General features: G+C 39.5%; 1 protein-coding gene across 8 annotated transcripts in view; it reads left to right on the forward strand.

The window, feature by feature from the left end:
* Positions 1-20390, forward strand: part of SLC38A6 (solute carrier family 38 member 6) — a 111595-nt gene that overhangs the window by 11303 nt on the left and 79902 nt on the right. For all 8 annotated transcript variants that reach the window (XR_004645393.1, XR_004645391.1, XR_004645392.1 and 5 more), the window contains exon 5: positions 3338-3377. Coding sequence is in view for 4 of the 8 variants with exons in the window: in XM_034767534.1 (XP_034623425.1) it covers positions 3338-3377 (40 nt within the window). In the remaining 4 variants the exon portion in view is untranslated. The remainder of the gene's footprint in view (positions 1-3337; positions 3378-20390) is intronic.

A 20390-nucleotide genomic window follows, 5' to 3' on the forward strand; every position in this document is an offset into this window, starting at 1 on the left:
AGTTACCTCAACCGGTAATAAATCTTGATATTTAAAAAAATATTAAATCCGTTTTTATCATATCCATTCTAAATGTGTTAACCACAAGCAGTCAGAACCAAAAATGCGTGGTTTCTACTGTTGAAAAGCTGGTAATTTTAGCTCTCTGGTAGTGGTAGACATTTCTTTCCAGCCTTGGCAAATGACAAGGTCTCATACTTCTTAGAAACATGTCATACTTATCTTGCTTTTTTCTCAGCTTCAATTCTGGCATAAGAACATAACATAAGAACATAAGAAAGGCCGTACCGGGTCAGACCAAAGGTCCATCTAGCCCAGTATCCTGTCTACTGACAGTGTCCAATGCCAGGTGCCCCAGAGGGAGTGAACCTAACAGGCAATGATCAAGTGATCTGTCTCCTGCCATCCATCTCCATCCTCTGACAGACAGAGGCTAGGGACACCATTCCTTACCCGTTCTGGCTAATAGCCATTAATGGACTTAACAACCATGAATTTATCCAGTTCTCTTTTAAACTCTGTTATAGTCCTAGCCTTCACAACCTTCTCAGGTAAGGAGTTCCACAAGTTGACTGTGCGCTGCGTGAAGAAGAACTTCCTTTTATTTGTTTTAAACCTGCTGCCTGTTAATTTCATTTGATGACCCCTAGTTCTTGTATTATGGGAATACGTAAATAACTTTTCCTTATCCACTTTCTCCACATCACTCATGATTTTATATACCTCTATCATATCCCCCCTTAGTCTCCTCTTTTCCAAGCTGAAGAGTCCTAGCCTCTTTAATCTCTCCTCATATGGGACCCGTTCCAAACCCTTAATCATTTTAGTTGCCCTTTTATGAACCTTTTCTAGTGCCAGTATATCTTTTTTGAGATGAGGAGACCACATCTGTACGCAGTATTTGAGATGAGGGTGTACCATTGATTTATATAAAGGCAATAATATATTCTCAGTCTTATTCTCTATCCCCTTTTTAATGATTCCTAACATCCTGTTTGCTTTTTTGACCGCCTCTGCACACTGCGTGGACATTTTCAGAGAACTATCCACGATGACTCGTTGTAGCTAAATTAGCCCCCATCATATTGTATGTATAGTTGGGGTTATTTTTTCCAATGTGCATTACTTTACATTTATCCACATTAAATTTCATTTGCCATTTTGTTGCCCAATGACTTAGTTTTGTGAGATCTTTTTGAAGTTCTTCACAGTCTGCTTTGGACTTAACTATCTTTAGCAGTTTAGTATCATCTGCAAACTTTGCCACCTCACTGTTTACCCCTTTCTCCAGATCATTTATGAATAAGTTGAATAGGATTGGTCCGAGGACTGACCCTTGGGGAACACCACTAGTTAGGCATGATACTAGTTAGGCATGATTTTAATAACTACTATTTTGTAACACATTACAGCCGAAATTTAATTCTATAAACTACCTGAAAGATTGGAATCCGAACTTTGAAATGGTATGTAGAAGTTGATCCAGGTTTTCAGCCACCTCTTTTTCTTCTCTTTATTCCTCTTTCTTCGCTTTTTCCGTTGCGCCCAACACCTTAATATTCAAGCACTGATTATTTTCTTACTATCTTTGTGCCCACAAAATAAGTACCCACTACCCTGGTCCATGGTTATATGTTGGAATTGAACTAGAAAGACAGCAAGATAGTAATCACAAACATAATTTGTTAACCTGATTTTATAGGGCTGATTTATTATAGGCTTGCCAATGATCTGACCAGAAGATACTTAGATCCTTATCCCAAAATCAGGCTACAGAATTAGAGAATGTAGAGAGTTCAGTACTTTGTCCAGACTCTTGAGGTGTGCAGCAAGGACATTCACACTGTGGACAAAGTCAAAATGTTAAGATCTTTATTAAAATAAACGAGAGAAATCAAAGCTACAAATCACAGATCCACAAAAAAAGAGTACAGTTCTATAGTTCCTGGTGGTAACATCCCTTTTACAAAAGCTATTTAAACTGTCGTACTCACCATTCGTCGGGGATCTGGTAGTGCGACACAGAGGACCGCCCTGGTAGTGCGACACAGAGAACCGCCCTCGTCTCTGGCATGTCCAATGAGTTTGTTGGTCCAGGTTCCTCAATCCCAAAATAGTAGAGATCAGGTTAGAGAGTTGAGTAGCTAAGTTATATTGCAGAAGCTAAGCTGATAGTTATCTTTCTTTAAGTTCTTTTCTGTTAAGCTAAGAGAAGGATTCCTCAACATGGGGGTTTGCCCTCTTATAGGGTCCTGGCACTATCCTGAATATTCCTATCAGTGCCCAACTTCCCATGCCCAAGTCTTATTTCCTCACCCAGATAAATCTCAGGGTGCACTTACTCTACAGACTAGTATATTCTTACATATTAATATCGATTATCTCATTCTCAAAACCATTACCTTTGGCCTGAACTGTTACTTCCATGTTCTTGCGGTATACCTTGTGGTTACAGATATGTCCCAGAATTTTGGTAAACACCTTCAGTTCTCCATTCAGTTCCCCAAAGTCAGAAGGGTAACTGGCAGGCAATTTGTCTATGCCAAAGGTTACAAACACTTATGCTAGCTTGCTCTAGCTAATCATACAGGATACAGACCTGTAGGTTCCTTGCATTACAGCCAAATATAATGAAATAATATCTACTGCAATATAAACCAAAATAATATTATCAAACAGATTATATAACATAGCAAGCTGACAGGCTAGCCCCATTGGCTACAAATTTTAAGGGCTTCTTTCGTGGCTATAAAGGCTAGATACACTTTGGATCAGTTCAGTGCTTTCTGGACTGGTAAACTTCGTTCCCAGCACTGGTCCTACAAACAATCAGACATTTAAATTTAAAAAAATCCCTGATCTAAGAGTAAATTTGTAATATTCTAAAGAGAAAATGAGGTTTAAGGTTCAGAATAAAATATTCATAGTCTCTGATGAGGCTGACACACAGAAGAGATTTGCATGTACTATCTGATTGTCTCTTCAGAGCCAAATGACAGATGCAGTGAAGTTCTAAGAAAATTATTAGAATACACTCATATGCCCTCTGAATGATACAAAAATGAGCGGTCTACAGAGCAGACTTCATTTATAACTACTTTTGTTCTGTCATCTCAAAATGAAAATACAGTATTCTGGTGATGTTTTTTTGCTGTTCTATTGCATTTGTTTCCATATTTTATAAACTAGTCATTAAACAGAAGACACCCTTCCTTTCAGTACTAATTATCAGTTCTACATTTGCTTTAAGATAATGAATATACAATTTGACTGTTATAGACTGAAGTTTTGTTTTTAGTTTTCCTTACCCTTTCTAAAGAAATCAATTGTTTTATAGGTTATTGTGGGAAGTACGATAATTATTCAGAATATTGGAGGTAAGAAATTTCATAGTGGGGTATGTGTGCTTGGGGGTATTTAAAAACATAAAAGGCTATATTTAGGTAAAATTATACCTGTTAGAGAGGCTGACAAAAAGAGGAAATTTAAGGGCAAGATTTATGAGCTCTTGTTATGCCCAAGTGCTACAGTAGGTACACTTTGTCACATCACATGCTCTGTACCCTGCAATTCCTATGCATGACATGATGAATGCAAGCATAAAAGGTTGGCCTTTGAATTTAATTGTTTTAATGACTTCTATTTACTGAATCATAGAATGTTGTGTACGCTAACTTAATGGTAGTTTTCCTCCGTTTTTGGGTAATTCAAGATTTTGTGTTGAGTATACATTCTTCTTCATAATGTGGTCTATTTTTCACACTAATCAGTTTTGTCATCTGCTGTGTAGTCTAGCTATATAGTTCTTTGTTGCCCTTCTTAGTACATTTCCTAATAAAATAACTGTCTTGAAATAAAAATAATCAATTACATAGTTATAAACATGTAAATCCCAATTAGCAACCAGCATATGAATAAAGTAAGAGTACTCACAGAAATATTCAGAGTAGATAGAGTCCAAAAGAAGGTAGGTTTAAAAGGTAGAGTTAGAAGAGACTGACTGACTACTGTGGAATGCTCAGGTTTCAACTGGATTCTTTCTCCTGGGTGAAAGCAGGAAATGTGCTGAAAACAAAATGAAAAGATTAGGAAAGAGGACGCAGACAGTCATTTATAATGACTAAGAGAAACAGTGTTCCAGTGTCTGTCTATAAAGAACAAGCAGTGATTAGGAGAGTACCTGGACTTATTGCAAAATGGACCTAGAAGTAGACCAAATGACTGCTTTTATGATTGGCCTACCTTTACTAAAATTGCTAGTAATGGAAACTACTTAATTTAAATGGCTATAAAAATCCTGGAATTAATTCCAGACAGGAGCGAACACATTAATTCCAAGGTCTAAAGATTATTTATTCATGCAGGTTTTAGAGGATGTTATGAAGCTATGAACAGATTTTTAAATTTCCTTTCCCATTTGACTGGACCACTAAATAAATGCTATAAGACAAAGAGGGAATACATAGTGAAGGTTCAGGTGACTCTGGGATCTAATACAAGGCTGTGCGGTCAAAGGAAATTTGAGTCTTATTTCATCCCCATAACAGTTCATAACCTTCTCTGTGTGTCACTTTTAATAAAACTCAGTTTAGTCATGCTAGAGGCCCAAGCTGTTGTATGTTAGATATTATCAAACTACTTATTCCATTGTCTGCAATGGACTCCTCTGCCAGAGATCTTGACCTGTTCTGCCAAGAATTGCATTTCTGTTTAACAGGTTAATTCAAGGAGCAGCTTTCACAACTGGAAAACATTCTTTCAAGTATTTATTTAAAAATGTCTGTCACTTTCAAAATCCTCTGTCTTTTGGTTCTCAGGATTTAAGTGCAAAGCTCTTTTGTATAGGAGAGTGGCACAAGTATTTTCTGCCCTCAGATATTTAAGTTCTTTGCAAAGATTAACCCATTTCACAGATAGGGATAGGTGATTTTTCCCTAACTGAATCAGTGTAGACCAAAAGCACCCCCCCTTTGCATAAAGAGGCATGCTGCCTTGTCTAACTGGAGGGGGGGGGGATGGGGAGTGCAGCTTCCATGGCACTGCCTCCATCTCCTGGTTTCCTGTGGATGCCCTGCACAAAAGGAGGGTTGTTTTGGGGATGAGAGAAGTAGGGATTTGTCTGTCGTCCACGTCCCCCTGCTCAGCCTCTAGATGTACATGTTAAAACAGCTGGGAGCTTTGTTTTCACTCTCAGTGACTCCTCCATCCCCAGCAACTGCTATTTCTACTGTCTCAAAGGGACTCAGCCAATGGCAGCATGGTTCTTTGGAAGTGTGCTGCCAAAGGAAATGTGGGAGCTAGTGAAGCTGTTTGGTGTCAGGAGCCATCCTTACAGTTGGCTCTCCTAGTATCTAACAGATTCCCAGGATTAGGAGGCCTCTCCCCATCAAAACTCCATCTTCTTGACCCTTGAGAGACAATGTAGGTACAGGAAGTTTTCTTGCCTTTTTGGTCCCCTTCCATGGATTTCTCAGTGAGAGGGGTCAGGCCTTTGGGTTAGTTTGTCCTGGAGGGATGCCTCTAGACTTATCAGTATGGAGTTCTTTATGTTCAGCCCTTTCTTTGGTGTGTCCCCCCACCCTTGTTTCTTTGCATCCAGCAAAGCCATGACCCTTCAATAGTCTTTCAAGCTGTATCAGTGCCTTAAATTTCAGAATACGACTAGAAATAAAATGGTCTCCATTTACCTCTTCCATCATCAGAGCTGGGAATATTGTATCAGATGGAATCTCATTACAAAGAAGATTATTGGCACTTTCAGAATGTAGGTTAGGCATTATTTTTAATGTGGTATCATTATTTCTAAAAGTAACCAGAATATATGGAAGTGATTTACACTCAGTTGGAGTGGAGATTTTATTTAACTTTTTTTTTTTTTTTAACCATGTTTAAAAGGATGCCTTCAGTGTTCTGGGTTTGTTTTTTGTTATTTATTTTTCCATAATCTTTAAAAAAACCTTTTTCTCATGGTTATATTTTGTTTAAAAAATCCAAATCAAAAAACATCTTGCAGAGTTGAAAGCAAACTTCTTATTTTTAATAACTTTATTGCACACACCCACTGGGTTTGTTTGTTTATATGGGGATGCTGACTTTACTACTGTGCAAAGAAGCATTGACCAAAGAAAAACTTGCATGGTTTTTACAAACAGCTATAAGAAAAGGAATAGTAACTCAAATTTGGATCAATCAACCTTAAAAAAAATCTCCTTAATAGTCATTTTAAAAGTTAAAGTTGAGACGAGACATAAGCAATCGGAAGGCAGGGAATTCAAAGTTAGGGATAGTGCTTGAGATTTGTCACTCTAAAGTTTTTAAACACGATTATTCAATTCTGATACTATTGTTGTGAAGATTAAATCAAAATTTAAACTATTTTTCTTTTTTCCACATTAACAAGTCTTGATGGTGCCTGTTGTTTACCCAAGTCGAGCCAATTAAATAGTCGATTTAAGTGCCAAAAGCTAGCTGAGGACCTGTACAGAGTAGCGATTAAAATTTGTCAGTTATTTTTAGTTTTGCAAGCTTTAAAAAGCTTCTTAAACTATTAATATTTTTACTCTGTTCATTTTGAAATAGCCACATTTAAATTGCACTTATTTAAAAAAAATAAAACACCACCAAAACTACAGCCTAAAGATTTTTATTTTCCAGCACATTTTTACTTGAGTAATATAAGCTTCAAAAATAGAGTAATAAAAACAATGGAAATACTTAAAAAGCTGTCTTTATAGCAACATGAATGTGTTGCTATATTATAGATATTCATTAATGAGCTAACACTGATAGGTTGAGTGGGAGGATTCAGGCTAATCTGGTATCCTCCCTGATTCCCTTAGTCAGCATTTTGTGACTTGCAATGGCCCAGTTCTGCAGGCCTTTACTCATACTAGTAATAGTTACTCACTCAAAGTGTCCCACTGACTTCAATGGGATTATTCACATAAATGTTACTTAGTATGAGAAGGGGTTGCAGAATTAAGCCATAGATAGGAAGTTGCATGATGCCAGATCATCATGTTATCCCATCCATGTCTTTTACTGTCTCACTTCCCACCTCCTCCTGAGATCCATGCATGGAATGATCCTCTAGGTGTACATCCCAGGCCTGCCATGCTGAAAGTGGGGAGGAGGGCTGTGGCCTATTCCATCTACACGCATCCCAGCTGAAGGGCTCTCCATCAGTTCTCAGTCTGCATGTGTAGAGGGGAGAGGGAAAAAATCATTTTGTCCTAGGGAAGATACTCAGTTACCACAGCACCAGGTGGTATTCACTTATTTACATAACAGGGTGGATTGATTTAAAGCACTGATTTTGATTTAAAGCAAGCAGGAAATCTTGATTTACATAATTGATTTTAATCTTGTCCTGCATTTATACTTTTTAGTTATTTTGAAAAAGAATGGTTCATTCTCATTGGTTAGTATGTGTCACGGAGTAACACTGGCCTATTAAGAGGAGCAGGGCTGGTACCTGTGCTGCCTCCACTCACTTCAATTGGGCTTAACAGAGGTTATCTGAGCCCTAGAGAAGAAAGAGAGCCAGTGAGGATTGCCTTAGAACACAGACGTGAGTCAGTTGGGAGAGGGGCAGATGAGAGGTGCCAGAGCTAGGAGATTGACTGTGGTTCCTGGGAGAAGGCTGAAGGCAAGGAGAGCAGCAAGAGGGGTTTCTCCTCAAGCCAGAGAGCCAGGGCTGAAGGCAGCAGGTGCCTGCTGTTTCCAAGCTGGAGCCAAGACTGATGTCTCAGCACTGAAAGGCTGAACCTTGGGGAATAGTTAGAGGGCCAGAGGGAGTTGAGGGATGCTCCTCTGGCAAGAATGATTTCCCAATGTGGGTGATTCCACTGGGAAGAGCAGGGTTGCACTCCAGTTGGAGGGGCTGGGGTGGCTGTCCTGGCAGAGGACAGAAGAGGACTGGCAAAGAGGCCATGGCCAAAGGTGCCAGTGTGTGGTATATGTGGCATCGAGGGACAAAGATGTGTTGGGATTTAAATGTGTGTTTGCACTGGGGTGGTAAATGGAATATGTGTTGGGATTTTATTATGGACTGTTTTGAACTATGTTCTGGTAATAAACCATGTTGATGGATTAGAGGATAAGACTGTATGGAGTCCTTCAGTTACCCAAGAGGGGATACTGAAGCAGGGTGCCACGAGCTACTCCTGGCCATGAGGGGACACTCGGGAGGTGACTAGCCGTGCTATAGTATATTTTGGTATTTTTTTGCTAACCAGGAGGATATACCATACTAATACACTTTATTTAAGCAATTATATAACACACATTTATTCCAATTCTTGATTTTTACTTTTTTTATTATGTTGAGATGCATTTCATATTTTTTAGATTATTAATATTTTTTTTACTTATGATTTGTGTCAAGCTACATTTGGATGGAAATTGAAATTCAATTAAAAATCTACAAACTCATCATTTTAAAAATGTTTGTTAGTTAAATAAAATTACATTAAATGTGCTGGCCACATAAGGAAAAAAGTTAATCAAAACATATTTTAGATATAAAAATGATTTATTAAATAAAAAGTATTATCTGTAGTTAATGAAGTCAACTGATTGTTTCTAGTAACCATAACCTTCAAGATTTTAGAATTGTTAGATCGCCTCCTATCACACCTCTTTTTTATTCTTAGATTGGAAGAAGAAAATAAACTTTCCTGCTTTTTCAGCTCCCAACAGGTTTCTCAAACTGAATGAATTAGGGTAGGTCTATGCTTACGGCCGGACCCGGATGTAAGCAATCGATCTTCTGGGATCGATTTATCACGTCTTGTCTAGACGCAATAAATCGATCCCGGATCAATCCCGGAAGTGCTCGCCATCGACGCCGGTACTCCAGCTCAGCGAGAGGAGTACGTGGCATCGACGGGGGAGCCTTCCTGCCGTGTCTGGACCTGCGGTAAGTTCGAACTAAGGTACTTTGAATTTAGCTACATTATTAACGTAGCTGAATTTGCGTACCTTAGTTTGAAGTGGGGGATTAGTGTGGGCCAGGCCTTAGTTGTTGAACTGAACTAGTGGGATGTGGGACAAACTGAACTGAAGAAATTATCTCTGCACCTGCAGAAGAGGCTACTGCTGTCAAAAGCTGATTTAGCCCTTCACCAAACTCTGGTTCCAGTGCTTATTCAGTGATTTTTTCAAAGAGAGTCAGTGGTATGACTTTCTTCGAAACTTCAGCAGCAAAGATAACTGTTTGAATGTTTTTTTTATTTAATTTAAATGATTTTAATAGAGTACAGTAAGGTTGTAATTTTAATTTTAACTGGGATTAATTTATAAAAGAAAAATATACTTTAAATTAAAAAATCAGATTTGACATTTTAAAACATCAATTTTTTAATTTAAAAAACCCCATCAATGTTTATCAGTTCTGTTACATAATCCTCTCCAGAAGTAACCGAATCTAGAGGGAGCCCCTGCTATTGAAGCTCCAATGGAGTTGTGTGCTGTATAGCAGTGAGCAGGGTGCAGTAGACCAGCCCCAGGGTTCTGCATCCTGTGGGTTCCCTAGATCCTGAAGGATCTGCCAGGTTTGTGGGCGGCTACTCCATGAAAGAGGGTAGGACAATGGGAAGGAATTCTTCCCCAAGGAAAAGCTCTCAAAGATTTCCCATTTAAAAAATACCCTCCGATTAATTGTCCTCTCCTGCAATAAAGTGTGTGTGTCAGTAGGGATATGACAGCATATATAATGAATGAAGTTGGAGAGTGAAGTATTTTAGCAAGATTTGTGGGAAATGGAGACACACATAATAAAGTATTGCACAAGAGCATTTCGCAATCTGTTGCCAACACTAACAAATCTTCAGCATTGAGGTCTAAAGCAGGAATTGTGTGGGCGGAGTTTTACAGCATATTTCTCCAGGCTAAAGACTGGCACTAGCTGAAGATCATTGCGGTAGGGAAGTATGACTGATCACATGGAACCTGGAAGTTTTGATAGATAGAAACAAATTGGAAATTTTGAGAACATGAATTTAATACTACTATATGCAGTAGCAGCTGGAATTAAATACTGCAGTTGAACATAGATGATCTCCACAGGGATTTTTTGCAACAACAATAGTCTGAGATGCACAGTGGAATTCTTTTGTTAAAGATCAATTTGGGTTACCTGCCTGCTTTTGTTTATTGTACCCAAATGATCAATATTTGCAGCTCCGTGGAATTGAGTTTCCCAAATCAAACGTATGTGAAAGCAAAATTTCATTGTAGAAGGGTTTAGCCAATTCTAGTGCTGAAGAAGATTAGTTTGTTTATAATGGTTTCCAATTGTGCCTTCTACAAGTTAAATTATTTACCTGCATTCAACTGGCTCTCAAAAGGTGCAAAATTATTTCCTCTTTGAAAACATCAAAAACTGTTTCCAGTCAGATTCTAAACTAAAAGCAAAGACAAATTGATAAACACCAAAGAGTACCAGGAAAGGAAACTCTAGTTATAGTAAAAAGAACAGGAGTACTTGTGGCACCTTAGAGACTAACAAATTTATTAGAGCATAAGCTTTCGTGGACTACAGCCTATGGTGTTGGTTTTGCATCCTGCAAGCCTAGCTCTATCTTGAGCTATGCTGTTTGCTTGCATACTATACATTTTAAATAGACGTTCTACAGATACCGCAGACATTTAATTCTCTTGTGAGTTACATTTTACAGTCTGTTAATATGATCAACAAACTGGAGAACACATGAAGACCTTCGACTAACTGTAGCAAATTTCAATAAATTATGTTGAATACATTACTAAATATTAAAATTCTGCTTTATTTTTTGTTTAGGGATTTTTTGCAATTAAAATAGTCAATATTTGGCAGACTGTTTTCTTAAGTATAAAAAAGGCTAAATCTAGGAAAGGGTCTGCATAAGAGACATTTGGGGGTTTTGTAGAGGTGTGGGTGTGGGTAATGTGCTTTTCCAGCAATGCTCTCTCAATGCCATCTGCTGGCCAGTCAGAGCACAGCACTAACATGAAGTTGTGGTGTTGGGTTTTTGTTTGTATTTTTTAAGTGCTGCTAATTAGCAGTCTGAGGCTGGTTATGCTGAAGAGAGGGACTTTTTTTTAGATTTTACTTGGATTTACATTTATTACAGTTAAGACAGTGGGAGAATTGAGGGGGAGCCTAAATTAGGGAAGAAATAATTTATAACTTGTATAAGGTTGGTTAAACATACTTATAGCTCCTGTGATGAATTTGTACACAGTGCAATTTACGTAACTTGTATATAAAACTACAGCATTATCTCACTTGTACCAAAGCTCAAGGGGCATATTTTACACCATGGAATTAAAATACTCAAACTTCAGTTGTTTCCTGTGATCAAGATAGTCATATTTTTCTGTTTTGCAAGTTATCTTTTATTCTGCTCAGAGTTCATTAGTTATTTAATTACAAAATGTATTGTAAATAGAATTTTGTCTTGATTAAAAAGTGCTAATCCAGAGGAATTTAAATCTGGCCAATATAGTGAGAAAATCATGGATTGCATCCTTGTCTCTCCCATCAGAGTACATATTCTACCAACCTATTTGGAATAAATTAACACCCCCATAAAGTGGAAGGGCAGACATAGTGCGTCTCTTTGCTAAAGACTGGATTGAACTTCCCCCAAATACAGAAAATCTAATCCTATTTTCAAACAAACTGGAATGCATGCTGCAATTTGTGATTGACCTGAAAGCTAATTAGCCTTATTGTTTTAAACTGAGGATTTCCGGTGTAGAGCTTCTTTAAATAAGGGCAGGTTTGTCAATTGCCATACTAAATTAACAAATGATGGCCAGTAAGAACAATTATGCTGTATTTTCATAATGTAGTGAATGTAATTAGGAAATTTTAGACACAGTAAAAAATATTAAGACTTTTAAGAAAAAATATTTCTTAAATCTGTCTGCAGATTGAATACATTTAGAGCTTGTCTAATGAGACATTTTTCCTCTTACACTGGTTTAATTGTTGGTTTAACTACATAGTTACACCAGTATAACTCTGACATGTGGATACTCTTATTCCAGAATCAGAGTGGTTGTTTTCAGCTTTATTTAAATCACTTCCAAAGTGACATAAGCTAAACCGGAAAAATGCTCTCATGCCAGAATAAGAGAGTCCACACGGGAAGTTCTATTGGTATAATTTATAGCAGATTTGTGGTTTTTAGTACTGTTTTAAACCAAATTCATGCATCTCCAGTGATTTTGTAGATTTCTGCTAAAGGAAATATATTCTTTTCATAAGTATTGAGTGGGACAGCCTTCAAGACTTTATTTTGATTGTGTAATATTTTTATACATACTTAATGCATTTTAGAGTGGTTCTAAAATTTTTGTCTTGATGACCCCTTTCACACAGCAAGTCCCTGAGTGTGCCCCCCTCCATAAATTAAAAACACAATTTTTTTACATTAAACACTATTATAAATGTTGGAGGCAAAGCGGGGTTTGGGGTGGAGGCTGACAGGTCATGACCCCCATGTAATAACCTTGCAACCCCCTGAGGGGTCACGGCCCCCGGTTTGTCTTAGAAACTGACATAAACAGAAGAGTCATGCAGTATGAGGGGCAAAGTAGCTCATGGATTTTTGGTAGCATTCACACTTCATTTTTTCTGCTCCTCTTCTCTTCGCAGTTTGGTTATAGTATTATTTTGATTTTCAGATGGCTAGATGAAGATAGTCATGGGCGGCGGGTGAACTTCCAGCTGGAGGAGACTAGCCCCCAGCCGGCCCCGCTTCCCTCCCCAGCCCCCGAGCGCAGGGCGGGTGGCGCGCCCCCAAGCGCAGGGCGGCCCAGCCACCCCAAGTCCCAGTCACCCAAGCCCCAGCAGCACTGAAGAGGCGCAGCCTGCCACCTGGGCTGGGACCAAGGGGGAAGGGCAAGCAGGAGGTGGCTTTGGGGTGGAGCGTAGGTGGGGACACACAGGACTGTTTGGGGCGGCACAGCTTTCCCCAACCTATTGGATGTGCCGCCCATGGAGATACTGTAATGTTCCTCCCCCTCAGCCCCACTCCAAATCCCCATGAAACAGAATTAGCCTACTAAAAATTCAGCATTCCACTCTCCAGTTCCACTTACATTCACAACTCCCATCTCCTGACATCACATTATTTAGATGGACACTTTCTCTTACATCCATTGGGTCAGAACAGACTTGGTAAGAAGGTCATTTTACCTATAGAGGGAAATGTAAAAGTTCAAATGATCTGTTTGTGACGTTGTGCAGTTTATATGGTTTTATAAAAACTTGATAATAAGTCAATATAATGTAACTGGGATAGTTTTAGAGAAAATACGGTAATAAGTGAATGTAACGTAACTGGGCTATGCTTCATGCAAAAGGTCTCTTGTAAGGTATCATTACAAAGCTTATAATCTACTGAGTATGATCATCTGATTTGTATAAATGTACCACTCTTGTATCTAAAACTAGAAATATAAAATGTAACTCTGAGGGCCTATTGTAATTGTGTAAAGTGTGGACCATTAATGATGGTTTGGAATCTTGATGACTCCCATTGTCTGCAGATGGCTGTATTTACCTGTGAGTCTTCCTGTATATGTGTGTGCTGGCAAGTGAGTAATGAAGTCTTGCAGTGACATGTGATCATGTCACCTGAACTGGAATCCATCTTTAACCTGGTGCTTTTCCAGTGAGGGGAGGTGGAAACCCAGAGGGACAAAGGGTTCCCGCCTTATGCAAAAGATATATAAAGGGGGGAAGAGAACAGAGAGAGGGAGGAGCCATCATGAAGAATCCCCTAGCTACCACCTGAGCTGCAACAAGAGCTGTACCAGGGGAAAGAATTGTGCCCAGGCCTGGAAGGTGTCCAGTCTGAGAAAAAACTTACTGAAGCATCTCTGAGGGTGAGATTATCTGTATTCAGTTTGATTAGGCATAGATTTGCGCATTTTATTTTATTTTGCTTGGTGACTTACTTTGTTCTGTCTGTTACTACTTTGAACCACTTAAATCCTACTGTCTGTATTTAATAAAATCACTTTCTATTTAGTAATTCACTCAGAGTATGTATTAATACCTGGGGGAGCAAACAACTGTGCATATCTCTCTATCAGTGTTATAGAGGGCGAACAATTTATGAGTTTGCCCTGCATAAGCTTTATACAGGGTAAAACGGATTTATCTGGGTTTAGACCCCATTGGGAGTTGGGCATCGGAATGCTAAAGACAAGCACGCTACTGCGAGCTGTTTTCAGGTAAACCTGCAGCTTTGGGACAGGAGATTCGGACCCTGGGTCTGTGTTGGAGCCAGACAGGAGTGGCTGGCTCAGCAAGACAGGGTGCTGGAGTCCTGAGCTGGCAGGGAAAACAGAAGCAGGGGTAGTCTTTGCACATCGGGTGGCAGCTCCCAAGGGGGTTTCTGTGATCCAACCCGTCACACTGTTGTCACATTAGTTTCTATGAAAGATCCAGTTTCAGCTGAGCAGTCCAGCTGAACTTTTTTGTTTTTTTTGGTGGTTTTTGGCCTAGTGTAACTTTTAACTAGGTTTCCCCCCACCCTTATTTTAGTTTTTAACCTCTCTTCTCAGTGTTCATTAATGATCTGGAGGATGACGTGGACTGCACTCTCAGCAAGTTTACAGATGACACTAAACTGGGAGGAGTGGTAGATACGCTGGAGGGTACGGACCAGGATACAGAGGGACCTAGACAAATTAGAGGATTGGGCCAAAAGAAACCTGATGAGGTTCAACAAGGACAAGTGCAGAGTCCTGCACTTAGGACGGAAGAATCCCATGCACTGTTACAGACTAGGGACCGAATGGCTAGGAAGCAGTTCTGCAGAAAAGGACGTAGGGGTTACAGTGGACGAGAAGCTGGATATGAGTCAACAGTGTGCCCTTGTTTCCAAGAAGGCTAACGGCATTTTGCCAGCAGATCAAGGGACGTGATCGTTCCCCTCTATTTGACATTGGTGAGGCCTCATCTGGAGTACTGTGTCCAGTTTTGGGTCTCGCACTACAAGAAGGATGTGGAAAAATTGGACAGAGTGCAGCAGAGGGCAACAAAAATGATTAGGGGGCTGGAGCACATGACTTATGAGGAGAGGTTGAGGGAACTGGGATTGTTTAGTCTGCAGAAGAAAGAATGAGGGGGGATTTGATAGCTGCTTTCAACTATCTGAAAGGGGGTTCCAAAGAGGATGGATCTAGACTGTTCTCAGTGGTACCTGATGACAGAACAAGGAGTAATGGTCTCAAGTTGCAGTTGAGGAGGTTTAGGTTGGATATTAGGAAAAACTTTTTCACTAGGAGGGTGGTGAAGCACTGGAATGGGTTACCTAGGGAGATGGTGGAATCTCCTTCCTTAGAGGTTTTTAAGGTCAGGCTTGCCCTGTCTGGGATGATTTAGTTGGGAATTGGTCCTGCTTTGAGTAAGGGGTTGGACTAGATGACCTCCTGAGGTCCCTTTGAACCCTGATATTCTATGAACAGGACTTTATTGGTCAGATTCTTTCTAGCAAGGGAATACAATTGTTACTTTTCTTTCCGTCTTCTGTGCTGCCTGAAATCGGTGAGGAAACACCTTACTGATCTGTTATTCACCAATTCCACAAGACAAGACTGCTCTGCTGTCTTACTGTCCCCCATCTCCCACTTCACAGTTCTCTCGTCTCTTCTGACGAAGAGATCAGTGCCTCAACAGAGGGGTTTTTACAAAGTCTGTTTCTCTTCCTCACCTCACTCCCCTCCTGTGTATAAAGTTGATAAAATGTTTTGGGATTTTTTGCATGAGGCGTTATAAAGATGCAAGGTATTACTATTTTTATTAGTATTAGTATGCAAGGTATTGTAATGAACTGAACTAGTAGATTGAGATCAAGTAGCCAGAGGGAATAAGGTTCATTCTTTCCAACCATGGGATTTTTTTAAAGGGTGTATAAGGAAGGAACAATCATGTGAACTGCCCAACAGTTCCCTTTGGATATGAATATGCATCCTCCCAAGTTAAGAGTAACAAGAAGGGTTTCTTCAGGTTTGTTAGAAACAAGAAGCTGGTCAAGGAAAGTGTGGGTCCCTTACTGAATGGGGGAGGCAACCTAGTGACAGAGGATTTGGAAAAAGCTAACGTACTCAATGCTTTTTTTGCCTCTGTCTTCGCGAACAAGGTCAGCTCCCAGACTACTGTACTGGGCAGCACAGTTTGGGGAGGAGATGACCAGCTCTCTGTGGAGAAAGAAGTGGTTCAGGACTATTTAGAAAAGCCGGACGTGCACAAGTCCGTGGGGCCTGATGCACTGCATCCGAGGGTGCTAAAGGAGTTGGGGGATGTGATTGCGGAGCTATTGGCCATTATCTTTGAAAACTCATGGCGATCGAGGGAGGTCCTGGGTGACTGGAAAAAGGCTAATGTAGTGCTCATCTTTTAAAAAGGGAAGGAGGAGGATCCGGAGAACTACAAGCCAGTCAGCCTCACCTCAGTCCCTGGAAAAATAATGGAGCAGGTCCTCAAGGAATCAATTTTGAAGCACTTAGAGGAGAGGAAAGTAATCAGGAACAGTCAGCATGGATTCACCAAGGGCAAGTCATGCCTCACTAACCTAATTGCATTCTATGACCAGATAACTGTGGATGAAGGGAAAGTAGTGGACATGTTATTCCTTGACTTTAGCAAAGTTTTTGATACGGTCTCCCATAATGTTCTTGCCAGCAATTTAAAGAAGTATGGACTGGATTAAGGTGGATAGAAAGCTGGCTAGATCATCAGGTTCAATAGGTAGTGGTCAATGGCTCCATGTCTAGTTGTTAGCCGGTATCAAGCGGAAAGTCCCAAGGGTTGGTCCTGGGGCTGGTTTTGTTCAATATCTTCATTAATGCTCTGGAGGATGGAATGGAATGCACCCTTTGCAAGTTTGCAGATGACATTAAACTGGCAGGAGTGGTAGATATGCTGGAGGGTAGGGATAGGATACAGAGGGACCTAGACAAATTAGAGGATTGGGCCAAAAGAAATGTGATGAGGACAAGTGCAGAGTCCTGTACTTAGGATGGAAGAATTCCATGCACTGCTACAGACTAGGGACCGAGTGGCTAGGCAGCAGTTCTGCAGAAAAGGACCTAGGGGTTACAGTGGATGAGAAGCTGGATATGAGTCAACAGTGTGCCCATGTTGCCAAGAATGCTAACGGCATTTTGGGGTGAATAAGTAGGAGCATTGCCAGCAGATTGAGGGACGTGATCATTCCCCTCTATTCGGCATTGGTGAGGCCCCACACTACAAGAAAGATGTGGAAAAATTGGAAAGAGTCCAGCGGAAGGCAACAAAAATGATTAGGGGGCTGGAGCACATGACTTATGAGGGACTGGGATTATTTAGTCTGCAGAAGAGAAGAACGGGGGGAGGGGATTTGATAGCTGCTTTCAACTACCTAAAAGGAGGTTCCAAAGAGGATGGATCTAGACCAGTGGTTCCCAAACTTGTTCTGCCGCTTGTGCAGGGAAAGCTCCTGGCGGGCCAGGCCAGTTTGTTTACCTGCCATGTCCACAGGTTCAGCCGATCATGGCAGGTAAACAAACCAGCCTGGCCCGCCAGGGGCTTTCCCTGCGCAAGCGGAGGAACAGCGGAGGAACAAGTTTGGGAACCACTGATCTAGACTGTTCTCAGTGGTACCAGATGACGGAACAAGGACTAATGGTCTCAAGTTGCAGTGGAGGAGGTTCAGGTTGGATATTAGGAAAAACGTTTTCACTAGGAGGGTGGTGAAGCACTGGAATAGGGTTACCTAGGGAGGTGGTGGAATATCCTTCCTTAGAGATTTTTAAGGTCAGGCTTGACAAAGCCCTGGCTGGGATGATTTAGTTGGGGATTGGTCCTGCTTTGAGCAGGGGGTTGGACTAGATGACCTCCTGAGGTCCTTTCTAACCCTAATATTCTATGATTTTAAGTCACTACTTTAGACTTTGGCAGCAAATCCCCTGTTTGTGGGTAGGATGATGAGGAGAAACTGAAGTTAGTATTATGGGAACCAAAAAGCAAAGCCATTTAGGTGGCTTAAGATTGGGCTACCTGAGAGGATTGGTGGTGCATTTATTGGACTTTTCTCAATTTTTCTCTCTCTCCCCCAGATAATGGTTTTTCAAATCTGGGTTCATCTGGTGACGGCCAAAAAGTATAAATGCACAGTACAGAAATGATGACTAATGCATTTATTACATGTGTTTCTAGTGAGTTGTGATGCCCCCAACTACATAATGAAGAACTTTTGGTGCAAAGTAGCTTAACATTATAAATCCTATCCTGCAAACTAGCCAGCCAACATCAGCATTTCACAATGTGCTAATAAGTTCTGTATATTGATAAGTGTTGTCACTTGTTGCTTTTAGGACAGTGGTGAATCTATTGGCTGATAACTTACAGGAGGGGAGAATTATTATTTTTCTCCCTGATGGAATGTTGAATTACAAAATTTCCATAAGTCGAGGAGGAGTTATAAAGTTCAACTCTGGTTAATTCTTCTTGATCGGCCAGTTCCTAGTAGTAATGATGTACAAAAAGTTAAATTAAAAGATCGTTAAAGTTGCTAAATCAAACATTAGGAAATGCTCAAATTAAGGTTGCCTCTGCAAGTGTAGTTCAGCCTCTTTGTGCATCTGCATTATGTTACAGTCTCTAGTTACATCATCATGTACCATTTATTCTATAGGACCCCTGCATCATTCAGTGCACAAGATGGACAGCGAATGAAGCAGAGGGTAAGCAAGAAGGGAACAGACATTCTTTTATATTTAAGACACTAGACTGGGACTCAGAAGAGTTGAATTCTCTCCTTGGCTCTGCCACACACTTCCTACATGATACTGGCCAAGGCTGTCATAATACGTATATATGCGTAAGAGGGCTGAACTCAGATTGCACAGGCAGCCTTACTTCTAGCACTTCCTAATTTTTGGAGTGCTTGGCTTTGCAACCTTAATGTTCTTTTAATGTAACTTTTTGTATGTAATAGATAATTCTTTAGAGCCCTTAAGTGTCTGTTTTAATACTCAACCAAATGACACAAAATGTTAATTCCTTACTATCAAAGATTATGATGTAGTCTTTTGTAATTGCTGTAGAACAGCTCAGCTTCATGACCAGCTCATCTGTTCCCCTGATGAGAGATGAACTTATACACTAAGTCCTCTCTAGTGTAAGTAGCATTTAAGTTTTACAGTATAACTTGAAGATTTTATGGCTGCATCTGCCATTTTTGAAATCGCATAAAAATCATTCCTTTGTAGCCAGAGATACCTGTTTTGATTCTCTCCTTTTCTCCTACTTTTATTAGTAGACACTGGACAAAACTAGTGGACATTGTAGTTATTTTTTCTTCTTACTGGAAAATAATGGATGTTAGACTTTTTTTTTTTTTTTTTTAATTGCTACATCTCTTGTCAGTGGAAAGCTTTCCCTCTTTTTAGTTTCAACAAACTGATTTCTTTAACTCTTTTGTAGTTTTTTTTCTCAAAGGATCCATGATTAGTTTCTTTTTTCCCCCATATTGTTTAATATATTAAAGCAGGGTGTGTTAAATCAAACCGATTTTAAATCACTAATTTTAATCCTGATTTAAATCAAGTTTTCCTTCTTGCTGACTTTAATCATCAGTTTTAATTATGTTTTGCACTTGTACTTTTTATTTTCCTAAAGAAAGGTTGATTTTGAAAGGTTGGTAACCATTAAATATGTTGATTTGCAACTAAATAGAGCCTCTACACTAAATTTGGTGTGCATTTTTGCCGATCAGAATACACTATACATATTTATTTAAGCAATTATATAGCTTAATTTATATTTATTCAAATTCTTAATTTTTACATTTTTGTTATGGTAAATGATGCATTTCTTATTTACTATATTTATATTTTATTTGTGATTTGTGTCAAGCACTGTTTGAATTCAATTAAATGTACAAAACCAGCATTTTATTTTTTATTATATATGACTCCCTTAAAAATGGTGGACACACACATTTTTCTTATCAAAACATGTTTTGCATTTAAAACTGATTTAATGAAGTATCATCTGTAGTTAGTGAATCAAATTGATTGTTTCTGGTTATTCTATTATTCAAGATTTTAGAACTAATAGATCTCAACCTCTTATACCTAATTATTATTCATAGGTTGGAACAGGAAAACAAGCTTTCCTGCTTTTTTCAGTTCCCAGTTGATTTCATAACTTTGAATGAACTAGTCATTGAACCGAACTAGTTGAATAAATTGAAATGAAGACGCTACTGCTGTCAAAAGCTGGTTTAGCACTTCAATAAACTCGGGTTCCAGGTGCCTAGTCAGTGATTTCCAGCAGTTCAGTGGTTTGACTTTCTTTAAAGCTTGGCAGAATACATGTACTGTGTAATATTATTTTTGGT

Source organism: Trachemys scripta, chromosome 4, assembly GCF_013100865.1.
Source record: "Trachemys scripta elegans isolate TJP31775 chromosome 4, CAS_Tse_1.0, whole genome shotgun sequence".
In the NCBI taxonomy this organism is placed as follows: Eukaryota; Metazoa; Chordata; order Testudines; family Emydidae; genus Trachemys; species Trachemys scripta.